We start from the raw sequence: 27769 nt of genomic DNA, 5'->3' as shown, positions 1-27769 counted from the left end.
TTGAATACATTTTGAACAATTTAAATACATTTGAAATTCATTAATCCATACAGGACAGAGAGGCAACCTTATACCTTTTTGTTTATAATGTTTGAGACATACATGTTCAAAAAATGTTACAACACATTCCTTATGTGACTTACCTTCTCAAACATGCATTTAGTAATTACAAAATGAGCAAAATTTACTTTATTTAAATAATGAGGTGATTGACTCATTGACTATTGACTATTTTTTAATCATTTATTCTCATTTCAAACAACATTTTATTGCCAATGATAACATTAAAGTTCAATGGCTAAAACGGATTTTATCTAGGCCATCGTTAAATCCACCGTTGGAGAAACTCATACAACTTTGCTTTTATGTCTCTTATTTTTTACAGAAAAATATGTAATTAAAAAGTATATAAGTTTGTGGAGAATATTATGTTTTTCATGCATTCAAGGTCAATTCAAATGCATTTTGATTCTTACCTATAAAGTTTATCCACCGAGAGTGCGGCAACAGCAAAGATTGGTGGTTAAAAAGCGAGTCAATTGTTTACTCGTTTTCTCACCTTCCATTTTAAACACTGATCTTTGCTATTGCCACACACTCGGTAGATTAACTTTTGAGGCAAAAACCAAAATGTGTGCCAATTTACCTTGAATGCATGAAAACACTAAACAGACCTTCACAACTAACTTCTCTGTTTTAATTTTCTCATTTTCAGAATGCTCAAACTGTTTAATACTCTTTTCTCTTACCGTAAAATCCCGAAAGTAACCCCCCCTATTTTCAAAACAAAACTTGTTGATTTCAGAAGAGGGGGTTATAATCGAGATTTTTCTGAAAAATTAGTGAAAATAATTGTTTTTAGTAGTATTAATTTTAGAGTACAGAAAAGAAATAATAAGTAAATAAGAGTTAATATTAATGAAGAAAGAGAAATTAATTAATAAAAACTTGTCATAATTTTTTAGTAGTAATAAATTGCATGAGGGCGCATTTTTTTTTTTCGAAAGAAAGGATTTTGCACCTTAAGTTAGCAAAACCCATATAATTTATCGCTTGAAAATTCATTATGTACTGAAAGTATTAAGGTTACAGTAAAAGAATTAAAATATTAATGTTCTTGTTTCAGAAAAGAAGCGAAAATCGCAATCACGGCAGCAAATTCGTTACGAAGATTATAATTTCGAAAACTGAGCTTTACAAAAATCGCGAACGCAAACACAGACAAATCTCTTACTCGATTTAGTAAAGTTTACATTTCTGATGATCCTAAAATTGTTCAATTACATTATTTCTCCTTTAAAAAGGTTATTTTTAAGTTTCGCGTTACTTTTTAAGCAACACGTTTCCAAAATGGCGTCACGTTTTCAAAATGGCGCCGTGTTGAAGATTGTTCAGTTTCACAAACCAGAACAAAAATGCTCCTTCCACATGGAATAAAAAGCAGTACAACCGTATAAATTTCTTTTGTAATACTTATGAACAAAAAAAGGGTGCCCTTGCATCAAAAGGAGTCTAGACATTTTGGAAGGAATAAACGATGGAGACCATTTTTGTTTTCTTTAAATCATTGTGTTTTCTTTCTTTCTTTTTTTTTAGAAAAGCAAAACTGCACATGGAGGGGGAAACTAAACCTTTGTAAATGCTTTCCAAGTAAAGCAGAAAATGTTATCCTTTTTTTGCAGGGAGTGGCAAATGAAGATGACCGGAAAAGTTTCAGGTGAAGGGGGGGGGGGGGGTATATTCAGGATTTTAAAGTGATTTCACTTTCCACAAAAAAGGGGGGGGGCTATAATCGATAGGGGGGTTACTTTCGGGATTTTACGGTAATTTAGTACACACGGAGATTCTGCTGGCGATGAATAAACCATTTCAGAAACATATATTAAAAACTCATCATCATTAGAAGCAATTAAATGGATTAATTTTGTTTCCTCATTCGTTATATGTGCTTATTGAAAAATTGGCTCTAACTGAGTAAAATACAGTTTTGCATTCAAAGGCGAAAAACCAGGTATTTTCATCCCAATCCTATAAACACAAGTCCTTAGATTCAGTCATTCTAGTTACCAGTAACAAATACAAATGTGATGACCAGCAATATGCTCTGGGCTCAGCTAGGCTGGTCCTCGTCAATTTATTAGTCCCCAATGAAGATTAATGGCCATCCTAAAGCTATCCACCCCCTTGCTCATTACCACCTCTTCTGGTAAGCTGTTCCAAGTGCCCACGACCCTACCAAAGTTGTAGTTTTTCCTAATAGACCCTATTCATAGTTTGGCAATGTTCTCATCAGCTGTCCGTCTATGGGCATTTTGACCAACTACGCAGTGTTAGTAGTGCTAAAAAAACTTGATTAATTTAAGGATTACTGAACTTCATACGCATCATGAACATGCTTAAGGCTTATACAGACTAATGACTGCATGAAAAATGCCAAAAAAAGTAAAAAGAGAATTCCAAGTTTTCACCATGTTTCTGATGGAGAGACCAAAGAGGCTTAAATCCATGAAAACACGAAAATAAAGAGAGGATTTTGTATTAAATTAATCGTTCATCATTCTTTTACTACATTTCTTAGTTAAAAACTTAAAAAACCTCTCACTTTGAAATAGAAAGAAGAGTTTATAAACTGCATAAATGCATGTGTTATCATATGCTGTAGTACAGTCAACGCTCTATATAACAACCTACTATTACTGAGACCTTTCTATTACAGCGACTGATGCCTGAAGTCCCGTTTCCAATTCCGTAGATGCAATGTTATTTTACTGTCCATTAGAGCGTCCGAACAGAACCGTTCATTCCAATATAACGTCCAAAACTAAAATTAAATTTTTTTTCTAATCTCAGGACTAACTATCCGAAAACTAATATTTTAACACCATGTTTCTAAAGGTAAAATATGTTCATTTAAATGAATTATTTTTTAATATAGGGTAAAAGAAAAAAAGAAAATCGCGCACAAATGGTAGACATCACAAATGGAAAAAGTCTAAAAAGGCGGAAAGCTTCTACAACTGCAGCATAAAATTTTAAAAAAGGGAAAGAAACTCATGCAATTTTTAAAAAAAATATTTTGTTAGTTTCTTGTTTATCTTCTAAAATGAAGCATAACTATGAGAAATTATTCCTGCATTTTCAAAAATGACTTAACAACTTGCAATACGCTATAACGACCTCTCATTATAGCGACCGATTTCGTTTGAACGAAAGAGGTCGTTATAACGAACGTCAACTGTACTGGGTTTTCGTCTGCTACAGTTCCCACAATACACTGCAGTGAAGTTTTTGACCCGCAGTGATGTCAGTTGAATAGGGTCCATTTCCAGGTTAGCCTGAGATTTGAATATCTTAAAACAGTTACCCCTCGTTCTGCTTCTGTGCAAAAATTTAATCCATTAACATCTTTCCTTTTGATAAATTTAAACAACTGAATCATGTCCCCTCTGACTCTCCTTAGCTCCAGGCTATACATATTAAGCCTACTGAGCTTGGTGTCATAATCTAAATCTGAAAGTCCCCTTACTAGTCTAGTTACCCTTCTTTGAACCCTTTCCAATGAACAGCATACTCCAAATGAGGTCTTACTAAACTTCTCTATAAAGGCAGAAGAACCTTTTTAGATTTGTTTGAAATAGATCTATTGATAAACCCAAGCATTCTGTTGACTTTGTTACTTGCAATGCTGTACTGTTGACTAAACTTGAAGTCCTGATTTATTATGATATCCAGATCATTAACATTTTCTGTCTGACTTATGACTGAGCCCTGTAAACATTAACTCATACACTTATTTCTATGGCCTAAGTGTAACACTTGACATTTCGCTACATTAACTGCCATACCCCACTTACCCGACCACTTAGTAATATGATCTAAATCCTCTTAAAAATAAAATCACTCACATTGGCAGTTGATCAGTTCTTCAATAGGTCATAACCGGTTAGGATTCATACAAAACTCGAACATCTCAATAAATTAAGATATCTTAAACAATTTTAAAATAAAACTCTGTTTATTATCTATGTAGAAGCAAAAATGAACTTAAAGAATAAAAGCAGCTCTTACCGCTGCCGACAGGTAAGCAGGCAAGAGAGAACAAATACACAATCAACTTGCTTTTCTAAAAAATATTTGCTGTTGACCACACACTTGGTGGATAAACTTTTTAAACAAGAATCAAAATGCATACAAAATCACCTCGAATGTACAAAAAACATAGGGTCTGGCGGGGGAAAGTGGTCAATGGGGTAAAGAGAGGTCATAGATCAAATAAAAAGCTATACATTCGAAATAAGTGAAAGAATGTGAGATTAATTTTTTTTATTTTACATTTTCACAGTTAGGAATTAAATTTTAAACTGAAAATTTTAATACTGGCAGTATTTTATTATGTGAAAAAACTATTTTTGTTTACTTATGAAACATTAGAAAATCTGAACACTCTTTTTTAACTTCTTTATAAAATTTTGTTTATAAATATTTTTAGCAGATTGGTCGTACAGGCAGCTTCCCGGATGCCTCAAGAACATGTCCTGCATAAACAGCTAAGCTGGATTCATTTTATATTACATTTTAGAACAACTTAAGTAAGACGGGATAAAGTGGTCATAGGTTAGGCTTAACATATATCCTTCATATAAAATCATTCAATCTTCACTTATGAGGTAGATCTCACTTAAATATTACAAATACAATACAAATACAAATGTGACGTCCAGCAACAGGCTCTGGGCCCAGCTAGGCTAGTCCTAGTCAGTTTATTAGTCCTCAATGAATGGCCCTCTTAAAGCTATCCACCTCCTTGCTCAATACCGTCTCTTCTGGTAAGCTGTTCCAAGTGCCCATGACCTATTCATCTAATTTCCAGGTAAGGCTGAGTTTTGAATAGCTTAAAACAATGACCCCTCGCACTGGTTAATGTACTGTTTGTGAGGTAAAATAGAGTAAATACAACCAAGCTTAAATTTGATATAATAGCACATCAATTGAATTAAAGTAATCTTATAATATTTGAAAAAAATCGTAGCATTTTTTCTGCAACCACAGCTCTCAATTTATTCTAGTAGAATGATTTATGCCATCCCCCTCCCCCTCCAAAAAATCTGCTATTAAATATCGGTGAAACGTAGAAACTTAGAACTAGAAGTATTTCACATACATTGAATGCTTTATTGTTTTTTCATCCCTTTCGTGGCTTAATTAAGTGAAAAAAAATTTGGAACTATTCGGGTGTAATATTTTTTAATTATTTAATTCAGCCATTATTCAGAAGCTATCTTTAATATATTCCAAAAGAAATAAAACATTGCAAATTATCACATCTTCCCTGGTCCAAGAGTGAAACGTGATTAAATTCTTGTTGAACCAACTTTTGACCAAATTTGACCATCAAACATTTTTTAAATTCATTTAAATTAAGTAATTTTTTTTTTTCAAAATGACTTGGTGTGTTGAGCATAAAAAAAAAGGTCATTTATTATGGATTCAGGACAAATTTTTTTTTAACTATGACAACTTTACCCCACCCCAGGTCATTAACACATGTGAAAAAGAAAATGCCATTAAGCTATTCAAATAACTTTTTTTCTTCCAAAAGTTCAGTGCAGCGTGTTCATTATTAATGTAATGTAAAATAATGACAAAATAATTCAAAGTTTCAAAATAAATTCCTTTATTTATTATTTACCTAAGTTGAGAAACCTGGATTTAACAACCACTTTACCCCACCAGACCCTACTAGTCCTCCAGAAGTTCAATGATCATGCACAGAATATATGCCATCTGACCTAATACAATCCAATGGAAATAGTTAAGCAAACTAAACATTTGTTATCAAAAAGTAGCATCTACAACTACATTTTGAACAGAGGAGCAAGTACTTATACTCACGGTATCCACATTTTTTACATGCTGGTCTTATATTGTCAACAGTCTGATTTGTCAACCTTGCCATAATATCTAAAAAGACAATACAAAAAAATAAATAAAACAACATTTAGTACAAAACTTTACAATTACAAAAGTTCACAACAGAAAAGCATGTAAAAAGTGGGACTATAAATGACTAATGGCTACTAATCCCACATCAGGGGCCAATCCAGGATATTTTTCTCGCTACCTATTTTTGTGAAAGTATTGCATCATTCTATTTTGTGAAAGTTTTTTTTTTTATCAGCATTGTTTTTGTGAACTTTTAGAGGCATCCTAATTTTTGTAAAAGAGAAGTAGAACAAGTGAAATTTTAGTTTGAAAAGTGTAAATGTCATTTAGTATTATTTTTAACAGGTTTTGTTTTTTGGGGAGGGGGGAGAGCTAAAAACCTAAGAAGTACCAAAAATACCATCGTAATTTCAGCTTAATGGGCTATGTACTGTGTACAATATTGGAAATTATGAGAAAAAACGGTTCCCCAAAACATGTTAAAAGATTGCGATAATATTGCATAAATACACTTTGGCGAGAAACAGCTAAAATTAGTTAAAATACCACAAAAAGGTTGCTATTTAAGCGATTGTTCATATAAACCTGCTTAGAATTTTATGTTATAAGTAAATTTTGTTTTAAACAGAGAAAAATTTTTTATATTTTAAAATGCGAATTTTTCTGAAATTTTCGATGTTTTTGTGAAGCTACCTGATTTTATTACTTGATTTTTGTGAAAGTACCTATTTCAAAACAAGATTTTTGTGAAGGTACCGAAAAACGGTAGCAAAATCAGCCTATATTGGGCCCTGCACATTATGGTTTAACCAGGGGTTTTCCCATAGGGTATAACTCCATATACTCCATCTCAAACGTTTTTCGGACATATTGTGTACATGATCGCTTACACATATTGTACATAATAAGATTACTGGGAGTGTACCCTCAGAAAAATTGATGGGAACATCACTGGGTTTAATACTGGAACCACAGGACTATTGAAAAGGGGGGAGGTGGGACATGTTGGTCCGCTTTTTTAATTTTATTTTTTATGTCATCAAAATATTTAATGAGCAATTTGATTTTCTACAATATTTTACACTAAACACTTTTCAACACTACAGATTTTTTGAAAATGTTGAATTTATTGATTTTTTTACATTAATTTTTTAACCAATTCCTTGTAAAGTGGATCCACATGCCCCACGGGTGGGGTACGTTGAACCGCCCGGTGGGGCACGTTGTACCACATAAAACAAACAACATCTGTTACAACTTCAGTGACAAATACTATCAAACAATGTAACTACCTTGTTCTCTTTTGTGTTTAGAAAGAAAAACAAAGTTTATAGATCAATATAACATATTAAACTTAAGTGATCAATCTTGTATTAAAAACAGCAATAAGCATTCACCACTACACAATTATTTTTTAAAAAATGAAAAAAAAAATCAATTCTTGAATATCTATAAGAAAATTAATGCAGATTAAAGTTAACAAAAGACGAGTTAAATGATATCTGGGAATAAGTTCTACTTCCTGAGTTTTGGAAGTAGCACTTTTATTGGACTGGTTTTTGGAAGGATAAGTCATGTGTTACTTTTATGCACAGTAACATCAATATTCACTAGGGGTATTCATGTGAATCGGGCAAATACCCAAAAACTGGATATTTTACAAAAAAAAAAAAAAAATCAGAAAATTAATTTGAATTTTGACATCTTGAATTCAAATTATGTTTTTCGCAATCACGAGTGTGCGTATGTAGGCATGTGTGTTTGTGTGTGTGTGTGGGGGGGGTATATGTGTTTGTTTGTAGGGGGTATGTGTAATATGCGTAGGCATGTGTGTTTGTGTCTGTGTGGTGGCATAAGTGTGTGTTTAGTTGTGTATATGAATGTGTGTACGGGGGGGGGGGTGTATGTGTGTGTAGGCATATGTGTTTGTGTCTGTGTGCAGGCATGAATGTGTGGGTAGTTGTGTGTATGTGTTTGTGTATGTGTGTAGGTGTATCAGGGTTCATAGGTACTCAATTTCAAAAATAAATTGAAGGAGTTTTGAAGGACTAAAATGAGATTTTGAAGGAGTACTAATGGACTGTCATAAAATGATGTTTGACCTTTTTTCAACATATTTGACCCCCTTCCAACTTTTTCAAAATGTCACACTTCACCTTACTCCTCCTCTTGTCACATATCATATTTTTTTTATAAAAATACTGTTAAAATAACTATGAGATGTCACTTTTTGCCACCCTCTCTCTTCCCCTTGTCACTATTTCCGTAAACCTGTCTCCCCCTCAAGGCATGACATCACTTGTAGATGATTCTTTTTACAATATCATAACTGCGACTTACTTAACTCTAGTTTTTTTAATGCAATCACTTATTGTACTACAATAATTATGTATTTTTAAATATTTAAATAATAATTAAAAAAACGGACTTTTGCTGCTGAAATTGTGGTGGAGGGAAATATAATAATCATAAAACTTGAAAAAAAAAAAAAAATAACCAAGCACCATTTAAGCATGTTTTACTTCACTTATCAAATGTTTTAGTCATCTAATAATATTTTCACCTTCAACTTTTATGACTTTATGAAAAAAAAATAAATATACAAAATTACTACATTAAAATCGCCCTTATGACGAAGTTAAGTTGTCGATCAAATTATTTTTTAAGTAACTGTCATAGAGAAATATTATATAGTCTTGAACTAAAAAAGAAGGAGTTTTGAAGGAATTAAAACCAAAATGAAGGAGTTTGAAGGGTCCTTCAGAAAAATTTCTTAAATGAAGGAGTATTGGAGGAGGTTTGAAGGAGCGTACGAACCCTGTGCATGTGTGTGTACATGTGTTTGTGTGCGTGCGTGTGTATGTAGTTGTGTATGTATGCGCGTGTGTGTAGGACATGGATGCAACCTGGAGACGGCTTTCGCTATAGGAGCAGCATCGTGAGGACCCGGTCGACGGTGATGCTGCAGAGGGTGGCGGTGGGAAAATAAAATCAAAGGACATCAAAACAGTCAAGTGAGAACAATAAGCAATCGTGATTGCTCAAAAAGAAAAAAGTGAATGGGAATTTTTTTTTAAATCTAAACATGAAACAATTGGTAAAACTGATACATACATATGTATTACACAGCTTATAATAATTTTTATTGAAACCCTCGACGAAATTATTGAAAGAAACATATCGCGAACCAAAGAATCTTTCTTTTCAATGTCATAATTGGAGAAGTATAAGCAATTCAATGATGAACTTCAGGATTTTAAAATCACAATCTAGGTTAGCCATATCCAAAATATACATAGGGCTAAACACACCGTATGCGAAAACTGAACACAGATTTCCTGGATCTTAAATTGCAAAGTTACGTTGAAGTGCTAAATCGTGCAGCTAACTATAGTCACAAGTAAAAAGACCATTTTCATAATTGGAACATTTCTCACGCCACTACTTCTGGCATCGCAGCACTAGAACCATTCTTCCGTTGAAGGGTCAAAATATTACTCTTTATAAGCAGGACTTGTAAAGAAGAAGTATTGTCATCTTGCCCAATACATTTCAGAAACAATGGGGTTTCGTCTCGACTATCAGAAGCCAATGGCTGTCAATAATAGTCCTCCACCGGACCACCAGCAGAAATTCAAAGGTCTTTCCTAATATTCCAGGTGAGAGCTCAGTACCGTGTCCCGCAAGTTGGTGTTCATTCCAGTCGATAAAACGTAAATCCATTCAAATAAAAAGATATTTATCCATAAAACGAGCAAAATCAACCAAAAAAATAATTTTTTAAAGCATCGCGATGCCAGAAGTAGTGGCGTGAGAAATGTTCCAATTATGAAAATGGTCTTTTTACTTGTGACTATAGTTAGCTGCACAATTAAGCACTTCAACGTAACTTTGCAATTTAAGATCCAGGAAATCTGTGTTCAGTTTTCGCATACGGTGTGTTTAGCCCTATGTATATTTTGGATATGGCTAACCTAGATTGTGATTTTAAAATCCTGAAGTTCATCATTGAATTGCTTATACTTCTCAAATTATGACATTGAAAAGAAAGATTCTTTGGTTCGCGATTGCTGGTGGTCCGGTGGAGGACTATTATTGATAGCCATTGGCTTCTGATAGTCGAGACGAAACCCCATTGTTTCTGAAATGTACGGGGCAAGATGACAATACTTCTTCTTTACAAGTCCTGCTTATAAAGAGGAATATTTTGACAAGCAATGAACTTATATTTCCGTGGCATTTAAAATTTTTTTGTTTGGTATGTTTCTAATTTCTGAGTTATGATTTAATTATGTCATGCTATACAAATCATCAACAAAATTCTCACGGATATAAAGTTGGTGATCATTATTTACCCCGGAAAGAGAGTGACCCATAATTTCCCCGTGTGACCGTAATAACTTCAGTTTTAATTATCACGTTATTATTTTGTTTTTTGCAACAAAATTTACATAAATCCTTGGATGTTCCGACTTTAAAACCTACGTGGTGGTTAAGGAAACAACTTATTACGTACATTTTTAAAGAAAAATGCTTGAGGAGGAGGGGGAAGAACAGGTTTTAAATACATTTCAGAAACAATGGGGTTTCGTCTCGACTATCAGAAGCCAATGGCTATCAATAATAGTCCTCCACCGGATCACCAGCAGAAATTCAAAGGTCTTTCCTAATATTCCAGGTGAGAGCTTAGTACCGTGTCCCGCAAGTTGGTGTTCATTCCAGTCGATAAAACGTAGATCCATTCAAATAAAAAGATATTTATCCATAAAACAAGCAAAATCAGCCAAAAAAATAATTTCTTAAAGCATCATTAACTAAAGTCCACGTGTTGTGGTTTGCTAAAGAAAAGTCATTTCATTAGAAGCAGTTAAACGGTTTACAGTGAGGCAAAGTGTTTATCAAAGGTTATACCAGCGAAAACGTTTGTTGACGAGATTATTTGGGAAATTGTTTTCAAGTAATTTATTTTAAGCAGAAAAATTTCATGGTTGAAAGCTGTAATGGTGTTGCAAATTCTTTTGATTCTAATGGCTTATGAAACTATGATGCCGATAAAAATTTTTTACTGAGGCAAGAAGAAAAACTTTGCAGACAGTTAACTTTGAAACGAAACTCGCGTCTTTTATCATAAATGGTGGTTTCACAGTCGGATTCAATATTAATTTTAATGTCAAGAAAATTAAAAATTTTACAATTAGAACTAGTTCATTTTAATGTAAGGGAGTTATGATAGATTTTTTTTGTCGAGTTCAGAAAAATTGGGGTAGTTGATACACAATAAATCATCAATATATCTGCAACAAAAAGGTGCAATATCAGGATTATCAATAGAAAATTTCTTTTCATAAAATAAAAGGAATAGGTTTGCTAGGGTAGAACTAAAATTAGCACCCATTGCAATTTGTTGAAAGCAGGAAAAATTACCATTTTTGAAAAAATTGTTGAAGATGCAAAATTTGAGAAAAAATTCCTCATTTATTTGGAGTGAAGAGTTGACTATTTTGAACAGTTCAGTAATGGCAAAGAGAAGATCATCAAGTGGGATGTTGGTAAACAGATTTTCAAAATCAAATGTTTCTAGATGATCAGTGTCCAGAAAATTAAGTAGATCAATTACCTCAATGCTATTGTCAACTATCCAAAACCATTTTTCCTGACAAAGTTTAAGTTGGTATAAAATTTTTTAAAGATAGGATTCAAGTTTAATACTGAGATTTTTCCTATTGGTGTTGGTGGCAGAGCGGATAAAGCGGAAGGAAACAGGTGTTTTGTGGAATTTTGGAATTGCATAAGGGTAAGGTAAACGAATTGAATCAAGCGGGGGTAAGTTCAAGAGTTTGTAAGGGGCTAGGAAATTTTTTAAGATGGAAGTTTCATTAAGTGAGGATTTTTTGTAGGTGGTGGTTTTTTCCAATTCTGACTTCATAATATTAGCATAAAGCTTTTTACAACAAATGGAATAATTGGAGTTGGTTTTGTCAACAACAGTGAAGACATATGCTTCTTTAAGTTCCTTTAGAGATTTAAGATCATCTACTGAGAAATGGAAATAGGAAGATTCTCTATTGACAAATTCCCGAAGTAGCATTTTTAAACTAAGCAGAAAATGATGCCTGTATTCTAGAAAGTGGAGTATTGTAATATAGGAAATTCTTGTAATAAAATCATCAAGTTCTCCAGAAAGTGTATCATAGGTCTTTAATAAATTAATCCTAACGTTAAAACGGAATTTGGTACCAAGTGCAAAAATATGTTTAAGGTTATTGTTCTGTAGAAAATTCAGATCGCCAGTTAAAACATGACGAAAGGTAGAATTGAAAAAAAGTGTCGGGAAAAATTAGCAATTACAATTGAGGTCTAAGTAATTTTCAAAATTTTTTGCAGCGTCATGATAGTTAAGTTTGAGACGAAAAATGAAGATTCTGACAAATTCTGTTATAGGAACTGCAAAAAGTATTTTTAAGTTTTTCTATGTCTTTATTGTTTTGAATTTTGTAATATTTACCTGGCTGTTTGTTTGGCTGCTTTGCGCAACATTGGGCTTGTAGTTTACTCCATTTTATTTTATTCTTTTCTAGTTTTCTTTTATTTTGTTTCAGCGTGATATATACAGTTATTTTGAGCTGCTTTGCGCCTTTTAATATGTATATTTTACATTTTTCATCCACCATCTTCATTTTTTCATTTACTTCAGGATTTCGTCGACTCCACTATCGCTGCCAGCGGAATCTTTGGTTTTATCAACCCCTTTTCTATCACTATGAATCTTCGCACAAACAAACTTTAAAAATTGGCTGATCTTGAAGCTAGTGTGAAATTTAAGGGCTACTTTTGAAAACAACATCACCTTATATACTGTATCAAATGCCTCACCTGAAATCTCAATTATATTGGTCAAACTAGCAACTCGCTTAATTTACGTATCAATAATCATCGACATGATATCCTTATTTTTAAAAGTAAAGAAGATAAAGAGCTTCAGCATTTTCAAATTAATAATTTTGAGAATATCTCATTATCCATTCTTGGTTTTGAATTTTCTCTTGAGAAAAGGCTGTCTTTAGAATCGAATTTTATTCTTAAGTTTTAATCTATCTTCCCTTATGGGCTCAACACTTCACTTAACTACAAGATGTTTAATACTAATCACAGCTCATCCAATAATTTCAGTATTTATTCTATCTTCAGGCTTGGGAAGAATTCAGGCACAACAGGTTTCAAAAGAGGTTCAGGGAAATCTCCCTCTATTTTACTTTCTCCACATGACAAGTTAGAAAAACTTGAAAATACTTTTTGCAGTTCCTATAACACAGAATGTCAGAATCTTCATTTTTTGTCTCAAACTCAAACAATTGAAAAAATTAAGAGACTCATTGCCTCAGTACAATTTTAATAATTCGCATTTTGAATTTTTATGTAAGGATCTTTTAAACTATAAAGTTGGTTCAATCCAAGATAAGAATTCTTGCTTTAGCACTTTTAATTTCCTATAAAAATCATTTGACAATCTACGTCTTTCTAAACTTCACAATAATCTCTTGGATTTTTTTCCAGTTCGAGATCTTGATATCATTTTCAGTTTTAAATTCAATCCCCCTTTTTCCAAGAAAATTCTTAACTACCATGACGCTACAAAAAATTTTGAAAATTACTTAGACCTCGATTGTAATTGTCCTAATTTTTCCGACTTTTCTCAATTCTACCTTTGATCATGTTTTAACTGGCGATCTGAATTTTCTACAGAACAATAACCTTAAACATATTTTTGCACTTGGTACCAAATTCCGTCCGAACTTAAGGATTAATTTATTAAAGGCCTATGATGCACTTTCTGGTGAACTTGATGATTTTATTAGAAGAATTTCCTACTATTACCCTACTAGCAAAATTTCTTGCAAAAACTTTGACAGATCTTGATATTATACTGATGGCATCAATATTGACGTGTTTCATACTGCATAAAGGTTGCATAAAGATTAAAAAGCAATACTGCAATAACAAAACATATGCAACATTGCATTCATCTTAAAATACCAATATTGATATTATCTTACAATATCAGCATTGCATACATGTTGACGCCGTCAAGATGGTATTGATTTCATGCTGTCGCCATCAAGGTAATTAGCACACAATAGAACAGGGGGAACTTCGTTGATACTTGTGCATGCGCACAGTTCTTTATACCTAGCGTCCCTTGCATTGCTAGCATGTTATATTTCTCCTTCTACTTTCGATAGAACTCCACGCTGCATGTGGCGTTGCATTCTTTAGGCTTCACTAAGTTGGTTGCTTAGTTATTAGTATGGAATAGTATTGTTTTAGGAATAACTTATGAATGACTGATAACTGCATTTGTTTATTAATATAGTACTAGACAAGCCATATCGCAGACGATGTGAGATCAATGATAGAAATGGCAGAGACCATCCCTAGACTTTGAAACAAAGGATCAGCAGCCGAGGATTTCGTATTGTCACTTCAATCTCACAAGTAAGATTATTTTTATTCAATGATTATTTATGTTATTCTTTAAGATAAATTCATATGTTTTGTCCAGAGGATATTTTTAATGCTGACATCCATTTGGAAATGTACCTTATTGTATCTATTTATTGCTATCTTTACTCTTTAATGCGCTATAAAAACTTCCGCAATTATTCCTTACTAAGTATTTTATGTCTTTATCTCTAATTAGAAGCATGAATTAAAAAAAATAAGTCCAGTATTAAGCAAAACGAAGAACTTTTCATTTTTTAAATTAAATTGTGAATACTATTAATATCTTTATATGAATTTCCGATCAGATGTCAGCTTTAAGAAAATATTCTTAGGCTAGAAAACTAATCAGTCTTGAAGAATAACAGAAATAATTAAAGAATGAAATTTAATTCTCGAGTTTGAAGTGAAAATTATACAAATAAATAAACAGATAAAACACCTTGCAAATGTACTGATTTCATACTGTCATGTCAATATATCCTGACATTTTCCTGTCATATAAATATGTATGCAAGATTACAAAAGCAAGATCATTTTGCCTAGACCTTGATTTCATGCTGTCATGACAACATCTTTATGTTATCCTGTCATATCAATATGTATGCAAGATTACAAAAGCAAGATCATTTTGCGTAGACCTTGATTTCATGCTGTCATAACAACATCTTGATATTATTCTGTCATTTCAATACGTATGCAGCATTACAAAAGCAGCCTACCTTGATATTTTCCTGATAATATGCTGCATACACCTTGCCAGTCAATATTGTGGCAACCTCCTGACAGCATAAATGGAGTAACATAACAACATTGAGGCAGTATTCATGCAAGATGATTTTTCTTGCATGTCAACCTTTATGCAAGACGGAGACAAGATATTTTGCTTACTGGGTACAATACTCCACTTGCAGCTTTTCTAGAATACAGGCATCATTTTCTGCTTAATTTAAAAATGCTACTTCCGGAATTTGTCAATAGAGTCAACTTAAAGAAGCATATGTCTTCACTGTTGTTGACAAAGCCAACTCCAATCATTCCATTTGTTGTAAAAAGCTTCATGCTAATATTATGAAGTCAGAATTGGAAAAAACCACCACCTACAAAAAATCCTCAATGAAACTTTTATCTTAAAAAAATTCCTAGCCCCTTACATACTCTTGAACTTACCCCCACCTGATTCAATTTGTTTACCTTACCTTTATGCAATTTCAAAATTAAACAAAACACCTGTTTCCTTCCACTTTATCTGCTCTGCAACCAACACCATTGGGCAAAATCTCAGTATTCAAGGGTCTGACCAGAGCAAATTTGGGTCAGTTAACGGACCCTTCATAAAAATCCGATCAACCAAAACGGACCTTTCACAAAAATCTGATCAACCAAAACGGACCTTTCACAAAATCCCGAGCAACCAATCAATTCTATAGATGCCTAAATTCTGAAAAACGCAATCTTTTTACATCCGATATGAGAATCATATTTTATTCTTTTTTCAAGCTAACTTCGCTTTATTAGGATGCAAATAAATGAAAAGTCTCTTTATTTTTGTAACAAAGCTTACTTCAAGTTTTTAAAACAGGATTCCATTTTCTTTTATGCGTCAATAATTAAAATGCTGAATCAATGGTTTTTTTAAATTTTTATTTATTTTTTTGCTTCAACTGTGTCCAGATATTAATGATATGTTTATCATAGGACTCTAAAATGCAATTCTAAAATAATTTTATCAAAAATATTTATTTTACAAGCCGTTTTTATACTTTTGATGGCTTCACTTTGAGGATTACAATATCTTTGCATCCACTATGGGAATCTGATTTTTCGAATTTTTGATGTTTAGTACACTTAGTTAAGAGGTAAACAAATAAAATATTTTTTCATTTTTGTAAAAATCACGGAGTTTATAAGTTTTAAACGAAACTCTGTGCTCTTAAACAGTTTCTTGGGTTAAAAAGTTAAATGCTGAACCCCTGTCTGATTTTTTTTCTTACAGTTATTTTAAATACAGTTGACTCTCTGTTTAACGATTTTCAAGGGACCACAAAAAGTCGTCCTTAAATAGAAAACGTCCTTAAATAGAATGTTTTTAACACTACAGTGGACCATCTGGGACCGTGAAAAGCCGTCGTTAAATAGAGAAAGTCGTTAAATAGAGCGTCGTTAAACAGAGAGCCAACTGTACTATACAAATAACATTTCTAGTATAATTTAACATGATGTAGAATGGTAGATAAATATTGATACTTGAGGGGTGCCCATCTCCCAGTGAGCAATGCCTCCCCATAATTGGGAGGAAAACTACCCTATGCGTTATTCTGATGCATAAGCTATATTATTTTAAATTTTCAATAATTTTCAGTAAAATCCATTCAATAGTTTATGCGTGAAAGAATAACAAGCATCCTCACAAACTTTTGCATTAAGATTATACTTTCTCAGTAGCTAAAATTGCTTTCCCAAAACTTTTATTTTGTACCTATCAACTCAAAATGGGTAAATACACAGGAAAACAAACGTTCCAAGTCGAAAATAAACATGTATTTTTTTGTCGTATATCCTAGGACAGTCAAAATATAAAAGAGTTGAATCAGAGAAAGGCATTAGATTAGAGGCAAAAGATGCAAAGATGGATTTATAAGAAGAACTTGATTTTTAGGATCATAATGCCAAAACTGAATCATAAGTACAACTTCATACCCTGGTCCAAACATTGAACTTTGTTTAAAATCGTACAGTAAGTGAAAATGTAAGTCTTGCAATGACTATCCTTCTTGGTTGGATGGATGAGAAGGGCAGAGTTTGTTGATGTGGGGCCTGTTGCTGCGCTACATGACCCCATCCATTGAATAGTCGAGTTACCAATATGTGGTGTACGGATGTAGAAGCAGAGTGAGTGAAACCATGTGTCTGTGGCGATATTTGATCCACGGATTTTTGTGATGCTAACACAGTACTTTACTGCTGAACCAAAAGGATCTCATGGCTGAAGGGCATAGTTAGATTAGGTGTTGGCTGAATGCACACTACACGTTTTTAGGACTTCAGTTTCAAAAAATTTGAAGAGAAGAGCCCCTCAAGTCCTTCTTCCCCTACCCACTAAAATCTTCAAAAATCATCTAAAGCTGCATTTTTGGCATTTCAATATCAAAATATTTCTGGGAAGAGTTCTGAAACCCATGCCCTCCCCTAACTTCGCCATAAATGGCCCACAATTGCACTTTTAAGATTTCATTGCCGCAAAATTTTTAGGGAAAAGCATCCGAACACTCCGTCCCAAGCATCATCAAAAATCCTCTAACATCGTATTTTGGAACTCCAATGTCGAAATGTAACTGACTCTCATCTCTTCCCTTTACGTCATCAAAGATGACCAACAACTGCATTAAGCTTCAATTTCCAAAAATTTCTAAACAGCCTTAAAATCTAATCTCCTCTTTATGTCACCAAAGATCATTGAAAACTGCTTTTTTTTTAGAATAAAATTTTCGGGGGAGTGCCCAGTGGCGGATCTTCAATTTTTTCGAGACGGGGCAAAAATTTACACCCTTTTTTTTTTGGATGTTTTAACTTTTCAGCCCTCATACTCAAAGCTCTCACAACATTAAATAAAACTCTGTCACACATATTATAAAAAATGAAAATAATAATGAGAAAAAAAAAACATTCTTCAATTCAAAAATTTTTAAATATATTTTAGCTGGTCACTTCTAATCAATTGAATTCATTACTCATTCGGCCCTCCCAAGAAGATCGTCTGGATCCGCCACTCAGTAACTTTGAAATGTGTTCCTGCTTTTAGTTTTTTTTACTGCATTCTAACATAGCTTGAGCTTCAAATCAATCGTAAGAACCTTGACTGAAAGCTTTCACTATTCCCTCTTCTGGTGTAGTCCACATCAGGATTGCGGGGATGTGAGGGAGATATATTCTACAGTTATTTCTATGAAAACATACCATTTTTTCATCATTGGTGTAGAAAAATTTTATGGGTCGAATTGACCCACTCTGCGGTTTTAGGTAGAGGCAGAACTGCCAACTTTTGAAAAACTAAATTAGTAGCAGAGTTTTATGCTGGGGGGGGGGGGGATGAAACGGCACATTTAATTATGATTACAACATATGCAATGAATAATTTACGTTTTTAACTCTGTACTTCAGAGCCAGACTGACGTAAGTCCAAAAACTGCGATTTTCCGTTTATTAGTGACCCTTTGTATGCCGAAGCCTATTCCTTCATGTAAACTTAAATCGTAAAAAAAACCCTTCACTTTTTACTAGGGTTAAAAGAGTGCGCGTCCCATCCTTCGCATGTGCACCAGAAAAGTTTTTCTTCTCTCTTGAACAAGTAACACTTAGCTTTGAAAAAAATGCTAACAATCAATATTAAGTTTTTTTTTTTAACATTATTGTGGCAAGATTATTTGAGGCCCCTAGTTTCAAAACCGGATACTTGCAAAAAATTCGATTTTCTTCTTTTTTTGTTAATCTTGTAGAGAATCATAAGGCCTATTTGCCTGCTCAATATTAGGTTCAAAAACCGTTTCTTTCCCCCTTGAAATGGGGCAGGAAGGTCTGCCTCAGTTTCAAAACCAGACTTTTTACAAGTTGAGCGTTTGTCCGCTCCTACAAGTATCCGGTTTTGAAACTAGGGGCCTCATTTTACTTATTTTTAAACAGACATTCAGAATTTCTCTATAAGAGCAATATTATCTAAATGATTATTCTACGGATATTATCTGTAATGATTGAAAAACTTTCTGTGATAACAAAATGTAAAAAAACGAAAATCGTAGATTTTGGACACATTTTCATAGCATCGTAGTTCAAGGCTGTAGTTCATAGAAACTACGATTTTTCCGTAGCAGTTGGCAGCTCGGAGTATAGGTATTAATAACTAGAAAATTGTTTGAGTCAAATTTTTTCATTTGGCAAATTGTTGTTCTCTTAAAATAATTAAAAGTCAAAAAAGAATTTCCTTACCAATCAAAATGTTTGGAGTGTTGAAAAATTAAACATTGTTTTGATTAAAATTGACCCACTTCACAGTTACAGTATTAAGCCATTTAAGTAAACAATACTAAGCCTTAAATCCTAAAAAGGAAGTAGAAAAACAACATTAAGCATTTTTTATGGTAATATTAGAGGAAAGAATTGGGAGACTCAGGAGTTCTTCTCCTTCCCAAAAGTATATTTTAAATTTCATTTAGACAACGATAAAAATGGATAGGGAAGAGAAGTACAAAACCAGAAGTAGTTTGAAATTGAAGTGCCAAAACATAATTTTATTATATGTTTGTCCAAGTTAAGGGTGAAAAGAGGAGATTGACAAAATGCTAGAAATTTTCCTTCAGAAAGAAACAAAATTAGAGAACTAAAAATGCAACTTTAATGTGGGGGGGGGGGTATTGCAATCCCCCCCACAAAACAGCATTAACATGCCACCATATATAGTGTATGTATTTATTGAAATATAATGCATACTTAAATTCAGAAAAGTATTAAAGTATTTAAAATAATAGGGTAAATTCTGATCTCACTGGGGGGATGGGGAGGGGGCGGGTTATTTAGCCTGCAAATGAAATAAAATATATGACTGGTTTATTTTGAAAATAATAACTTTCAGATTAAAAGAACCCTGATTTCTCTAAGCCTTTCTATTCCATTACAGATCACAATTTATTTGAAAATAATAACTTTCAGATTAAAAGAACCCTGATTTCTCCAAGCCTTTCTATTCCATTACAGATCACAATTTAATCTGTTTTAAGCTTTGACCAAATGGGAGAAGAGACTAGAGTCTATTAGCCCCCTGCCCCCTCCATTCCATTAAGACTCTGCTATATACAGTGCCGGCAAAAAAAAAATCTTTACATTTAGTTGGCAATTGAAAACTTTGCATGCAAACTTCTTGTCATGATTTTATTTGGCATGCTCCCTAGTTATTTGGCCGAATACCGAATATTCGGCCAGATTGTGCGCTGAATATTTGGTATTCGGCCAATTCACAAGAGAGTATGCCAAGTAAAATCATGACAAGAAAAAGTTATGTAATGTTATAATTTGCCAACCAAATGTAAAAATTTTTTTGCCAGAACTGTACAAACTACGTAGAATTAATTATTACATTTTGGTGAAAATATCTTTTATACCCACAGAGATATAAGCATTTCTTTCAAAAATGCAAATTTTATTTTAAAGTTTTCGGCTCATAGCACACAGAGTTTTCCGTGAACCTTTACTAAACTTTCAGAATATTTGATAGCATACAATAGAAACATAAAAATAAAATTTGAAATTAAAATATTGAAATTTTTTTGAAACATGAACGATTAAAACAGTTGAATTTTCACTGAGCGTGCGCAAAAGATATCAATTTATAACCTTCAAAACCCAAATCCCAGATAGATCCTACACCTCATGATAAAATTTCAACTCGATATCTTAAAAAATTAAGTTATCAACGATTTAACGAGCCGAATTTCAATAATCCTTGGATAGGCGACGAATCATAAGGGATCATTCTCAAACTGGTTAACACTTGCCTGCCGTCATATCGTGTGATTCATGATAAAAACAAATTTTTTGTGTATGATCCCTCATCAGTTGTCGCCTATCAAAGAATTATTGAAATTCAGATCATTAAAGTGCTGATAACTTTTTAAATTTTTAAGATATCAAGCTGGAATTTTGTCACATGGTGTAGGATCTGTCTGGGCTTTAGATTATGAAGGTTATAAATTGCTAGCTTTTGCGTATGCACAGTGAAAATTCAATTGCTTTAAACATTCATATTTCACCACATTTTCAATGTTTTAACTTTAAATTTTGTAATTATTTTTCTAGTGTATGCTGCCTAATATTTTGAAAGTTTAGTAACGTTTGACAGAAAACTGCACATGTTATGAGCCAAAAACCTTTAACAAAATCATATTTTTCAAAGACGTGCTTTTATTACCATGGATATACTCTCCTGAAAAAATCTTTACATTTGGTTGGCAATTAAAAACTTTCTATAACATTTTCTTGTTATGATTTTACTTGGCATGCTCCCTTGTGAATTGGCAGAATACCGAATATTCGGCCACAATCTAGCTAGTTATTCGGTATCTGGACAAATCACTAGGAAACATGCCAAGTAAAATCATAAAAAGAAGTTTTCATGTTAAGTTTTTTAATGCAAACCAAATGTAAAGATTTTTTTTTGCCTGCACTGTATAATGCATATTTTAATTTGCATAGGCATTGCAGCATTGAAAATCTCTGAAAAAAGATTTCATTCAAAGTAAATTTCGACTTCATATAGCCCTCTCTCTGGGTCTACTGCTGGGTAAGACAACAGTTTAAGGAATACGATGCAGTAAAAAAGTTGACTACTAATGGCTAATTTCATACGGTTATTATATAGTTTAACTTTTTTTTCACTTGCAAACTTTGCATTAAGCTGCTGTTAAAAAAGATTTCCAGTTAGTGCAGTCGAACTCACTTATAATGAGAGCTTGGGTTTTAATGAGAGCTTGGATTTAGCAAGGAAATCAAAAAGATTTGGTTGGTACAATGTTAAGTGTATGGGAACATAACTCACATTTAACGAGCAAACCCTGTTAAAAACGAGCAATATTTTCGTCATTTGTTAAATTTCTGTTGATTTTCTCCTCAGAAAAGATTATTTTTGGAGAAAGTCCATTAACATTTTGAATTCAACCAAAAGTTAGAGATAAGATATTAATCCTGAGAACAAGTGATGACACAACCATTTTTTTTTTTTTTTTTTTTCAAATTTGTGGAGTAAAGGAGCATTTAAAAATTATATAATTGTTGAAGCGAATGTTACCATTTTTGAGATATACTTCTGAGGATATTGTAACTTGAAGTCAAGCTAATGCAGATGAGAGAAAAGAATGAAAGCGAACCTGATAACGACAAATGTGAAGAATTTGCAGTTAAACAGCCCTCTACATACTTGGCTTCTAACGTGCAGAAAAACTTCAAACTATTTTGAAACCATGGATGAAAATGACAATGTTTTTCGGACCATATGTTCTTCGAAAACAATAACAACAAGAAAGAAACAATAAGACAGTTCAAAGCAAGTAATCAACTTCTTTGGTACTGCACAGATACAGCGCCGTGTCCAAGAGGAGGGTTTTAGGGGTGTCGCAACACTTATGTTACGACTTGTTGCGTGTTTTCTTACAAGTCCAATAACTTCAACCAATTTCATTTTTTCCATTTTATTCACAATCACAACACTATTATTATATACCACAACAAACAATACTACTAACACATATCTACAACTATTTACAAATGCTGGGTTTAGTTTCCATAATTCCACTCGGATCCTTATTTGAACCGAGCCAACACATACGCGTCTTAACTACACGCAGTGTCCGCTTCATCTGATTGGAATTCCCCTTCGGATAGGGAAGATGCCCTTCAAATCCCCAGTGTAGGGATTATCCCTTTTCCTGTGGCTTAAGTTGCCACATCCTCCTGCCCCGAAATGAGGAATCCAGCCATTAATCAATACATGACGTATTTAAAATTTCAAAACCTTGAACATAAATTTCACAAATTAAATCACTTAATATATATTACCATTTTGAAAATACAACACTAACTATTTAACATTAAACTATCATTTACTAAACAACAACAATATTAAATTTAACACAACCACACAACCATTTACTCACAATGTATTCATTCATTGGCTTCGATTTCCAAATTATACAACAGTTGATTGGGCGTCTGATTATCCCAGAAGATGTTTTTAAAGTCACTGATCTTACCTTCTTGTCACGCCCCTTGTGAACTTCAATGACTCTCCCAAGCTTCTATAATTGCCTGGGTGTTTTCTCTTCCCCTATTAACACTACATCATCAATATTAAATTCAGTTTTAACATTTATTGGTTTACAAACATTTGCACCCCTTAACTGAAGAAGATATTCCCTTTGAAATATTTTCCAAAAGTTATTTAGTATTTTTTCTCTGTATAGAAATCTTTTGATTAGCTCCTTTTTACCTTTAACTAATTCAAATTTTGCATTGCCGGACCAATCTGGCAATGCAGTCAATCTTCTTCCAGTTAAGAAGTTAGCAGGAGTGAGAGGGAATGGTTCATGAGGTTCGTTATAAACATATGTTAATGGTCTCGAATTAATTATAGATTCAATTTCTGCTAAAATAGTTTGCAATTCCTCGAATAAAACCAACGCTCTTCCCAAAATTTTTTTCAACGTGATCTTAGTGATACGAACCATTCTCTCCCAGTATCCTCCCCACCATGCAGCCCGTTCAACTATACAGGGTGTCCCAAAAGGTCGTTTACAAACTTAACATGCTGGCCTGTCATATCATGATGAACAAGATTGACATAGTAACATACATTCGCAAACACAATGCTGGCGCACTAAATGCACACAAAGTCAGACACTAACGGATGCACAACATGTCGCATATTTATCACATAAAGCCGATTTTACACAACATTTTAGTTTTGAAGGAAGGTTTATAGCTGTTGTTGAAATTTGCTGCCTTTAGCTGTCATACACGCGTCGCTACGACTAAATACCGATCGTCGTAATAACGATCCATTCTGACAAGATTTCACCGATGCTGCGTTGTCGTTGCAACGTGGTTATGAGAGCTGGCGGGCCGCAAATTTTAGCAACTGTTTTAAGCTTTGCTTAAATTCTAAAATGTTGTGTATAAAACCGTCTTTATGTAATAGATATGCGACATGTTGTGCATCCGTTAGTGTCTGACTTTGTGTGCATGGAGTGCGCCAGCATTGGGTTTGCGAACACATGTTCCTATGTAAATCTTGTTCATCATGATATGACAGACCAGCATGTTAAGTTTGTAAACGACCTTTTGAGACACCCTGTATATTGCCATGCGATTCCCTTTTTTCCAAAATAATTTTGCACCATAGGATCAGTAATGTTCGAATACAGTTTTTTCAGTTCTATTTCTGCACTCTTGAAAGTTAGTGCATTGTCCGAGTTCACAATTCTACATACACCTCTTCGTGATATGAACCGTCTGAATGCGAGTAGAAAATGTTCCGTGCTTAAGCTAGACTCTACTTCTAGGTGTATTGCTCGCGTAACAGCGCACGTGAATAAGGCAATGTAATTTTTATCATGGTCCTTTGTATACAGTGGTCCCGCGAAATCTATTCCCACGATTTTGAAGGCATTTGAGGCAATTGTTCGATTGAGTGGCAATGGAGCTGTTACCTGGTTACCTGGTTTGACTTTAAACCGTTTACACTTCATGCATTTATTCAAGGTTGATTTCACAGCTTGCCTTCCACGTAAAATCCAGAATCGCTCTCTTATCTGCGTGAGCGTATCTGAAACACCAGAGTGAAACAAGTTTTTGTGCTCATTAAATATCAAAAGTTCCGTAAATTTGGTTTTGTTGGGAATAATTATGGGATGTCTTGACTGAAAATCAATGTCCGAGTTCTGAAGCCTACCTCTGACAGCGATTAAATCATCTGACGTCAAAATCGGATTAAAACTGTAGCTTGGAACTAGGACTAATCGGTTCTTTATTCTTCAGCTGAGAATATTCTTTCTCAAATTCACTTTGCTGAACAGTTCGAATCCAATACCTTTCTGCGTCCGTCATTTCGTTGGCCGTAATGCTTCCCATTTTCATTTCGTTAGTAGCTCTACAGTTTTTGATGAATCTCATGACGTAACTTGTTATTCTTAATACTTTATTTAAGTCACTGTAATTTTCCAGATTCAGCAAAGGTTGAGTGGATTCAATGTTCGTTTGTAAGGTTACAACGCTTCGCTTCCTCTCTTCAGCACAATGAACATCAATGTCAACATTAGCACTTTCCATGTTACATGACATGTCTAGCTCACTGAGCCAAACCGGTCCATAGAAGTTTGTCAGATGGATTATCTTTTAAGTTGCAAAAAAACCAATTCGATGGATTTGTTTTCGTTTGTATCTCCTTTACACGGTTTCTAACAAACTGCTTCCACTCATCAGCATTTCCCTTGATCCAACGGAGACATATCTGCGAATCAGTCCAATAGAAAATCTTCTGTTTCTCTAGCTTGTGGAACGTATCTTGCAAGTAAGATCCCAACCTTGAAGAAATTAATGCACCCATTAATTCCAATCGTGGGAGAGTCAACCCTTTTAATGGGGCTACTCGAGATTTCGCTATCATAAATTTTGTTAAATATCCATCCCCGTGTTTCATTCGAAAGTAAGCCACGCATCCATAGCACTTTGGGCTTGCGTCTGAAAATATGTGAACTTCTGATGCTCCCCACTCAAAATCAGTGAAATATAACCTGGGAATTTTTATGTTTTCTATTTCGTCTATTTTACTTAGCCATTCCATAAACGTACACTTTATTTCAAAAGGAACGCTTTCATCCCATGATATACCATTTTCCCATATCGCTTGCAATAACAGCTTTATTCGTACTGTAAACGGATTCAACATGCCTATAGGATCAAAAAGCATACCACATGCTGCTAAAATGACTCGTTTTGTTATCCGTTTAGTGTCTTTAAATTTCTCAAATTGATGAATGTCTAATTTCAAATTATCTTCTATGTTGTCCCATATTAGACCCAGAATTTTAAGAGGTACTCCTCGTTCTTCGGAAGTATTTCGAAAGTCTATGTGGTCGTTTTTCCACGCTTCATTGAGAATTGACAAATTGGAAACCCATCTTCGTAAGTTCATGCTAGCTTGGCTTAGCATAAATATCATATCTTTACTTAATTTCATAGCATCCTCTGGGTCTGAAGATCCGTTGATGAGATCGTCTACGTAAAGATTGCGGAGCATCTCACACGCGCGTGGGTACTCTTCTTCATATTTACGCAAGTGCAGCCGCAACATTCCTGCCAACAAAAATGAACTGCACTTTACGCCAAAGGTTACTCTTGCATATTTTAGAACCTCGATATTACTAGGGCTGAGATCGAGGATAGGACCATTTTTCTTTACCCATAAAAACTTTAAGAACTCCCTATCTTCCTCAGCTATTCCTATCTCTAAAAATGCGCGCTGAATGTCCGCACAAAATGCTATCTTGTGTAATCTAAATCTTAATATAATACTAAGCAAATCGGGATTTAAATCCGGCCCGCTTTCTAGACAATCATTCAACGATAATTCTCCCTTGCGTTTAGACGAAGCGTCAAATACTATCCTAACCTTCGAAGTATCCTTCTGTTCGCGTACTACTGCGTGATGCGGAAGAAAATATCCTGTGCTTGTACTTTGATCTAAGTTCTTTTCTACGCGTTCAACGATACCGTCCCTTATGTGTTCTTCAATAATTTCATTGTACCTGGAACACAGTTCCTTAATTTTTCTTAATGTGTTTCCTAAACTAAACAAACGACGTTTAGCAATTTCAAAATTACTGCTTAATTGCGTACAGTTCCCTTTCCATAACAGCCGAGTTTCATATCTTTTGTTTGTATAAGTCGTGTTTTGCTCAAATGATTCTAAAACGTCTTTATCCGACAGACTTGCCTCTTTTTCCATATTTATCCCAATTGCTTCCATTGACCATAATTTTTCAATTCTATCACTATCCAACTCCTCATTTTTCGCGAATAAATGATTCACCATTGATATCTGACGATTTGATTCCTCATCTTTTCTCTGAAGCAAAAATCCAAAAATGCTATCAACCTCCTACTAATTCTTATGTTCCTTTCACCCAAAATTTCAGCGATGTAATCCGAACCGATCAAAACATGAATTTTGTCATTTGGATAACTACTAATATCCGCTAACTCAATGCCTTTTGTCAAAGCGGCATTCTTTGCCCATTGAGAAGGAATTTTAATATGTGCTAATGTAATGCAATCAATCACTACTGCTCTGATTTTTATTTTCCGATTATTATCCTTCGCGTTTCTCAAAGTTACTTCCACAATATCATAACTGCGCGTTTTTCGAGTTTTTCATTTCCAAATGTGTGAATGCTTAACTATTCTTTATTTACAGCCTTTAAACCCAATGCCCTCGTAACTTCACTCAAGATGAAGGACATATTAGCACCCGAGTCCCGCCATACATCGTAATAAATGACTATCAGTTTCCTGGTTCTGTTTTAACCATAGCCGAAAAGGTCTGCAACAAGATCGAATTGCTAGTCTTTTTTATTTCGTTTTTACTAGACGAGAATGATACCATTGAGGCAATGTGGTTTTCCCCCTGTCCCTCTTGATGCGGCGGTACTTCTCCCGTTGACTGGGGTGATCTATCTATTATTCCATTCTGCTTCTCGCAGATGAGAGAGTTATGGTAAAAGGAATT

At 33.8% G+C, this 27769-nt stretch overlaps 1 protein-coding gene across 5 annotated transcripts in view; it reads right to left on the bottom strand.

Annotated features, from left to right (window-relative positions):
- LOC129218539 (protein SREK1IP1-like) overlaps positions 1-27769 on the bottom strand; it is a 145741-nt gene that overhangs the window by 23253 nt on the left and 94719 nt on the right. For 3 of the 5 annotated variants that reach the window (XM_054852835.1, XM_054852833.1, XM_054852837.1), the window contains one exon: positions 5893-5961. In XM_054852835.1, coding sequence (XP_054708810.1) covers positions 5893-5956 — 64 coding nt within the window. In that variant the 5' untranslated portion in view covers positions 5957-5961. Of the gene's footprint in view, positions 1-5892; positions 5964-19425; positions 19489-27769 lie in introns of those variants that run through there. The other 2 variants (XM_054852836.1, XM_054852834.1) reach the window with 2 other exon arrangements.

Source organism: Uloborus diversus, chromosome 3 (assembly GCF_026930045.1).
Source record: "Uloborus diversus isolate 005 chromosome 3, Udiv.v.3.1, whole genome shotgun sequence".
Classification (NCBI taxonomy): domain Eukaryota; kingdom Metazoa; phylum Arthropoda; class Arachnida; order Araneae; family Uloboridae; genus Uloborus; species Uloborus diversus.
This window is presented reverse-complemented; position numbering and strand designations above follow the sequence as displayed.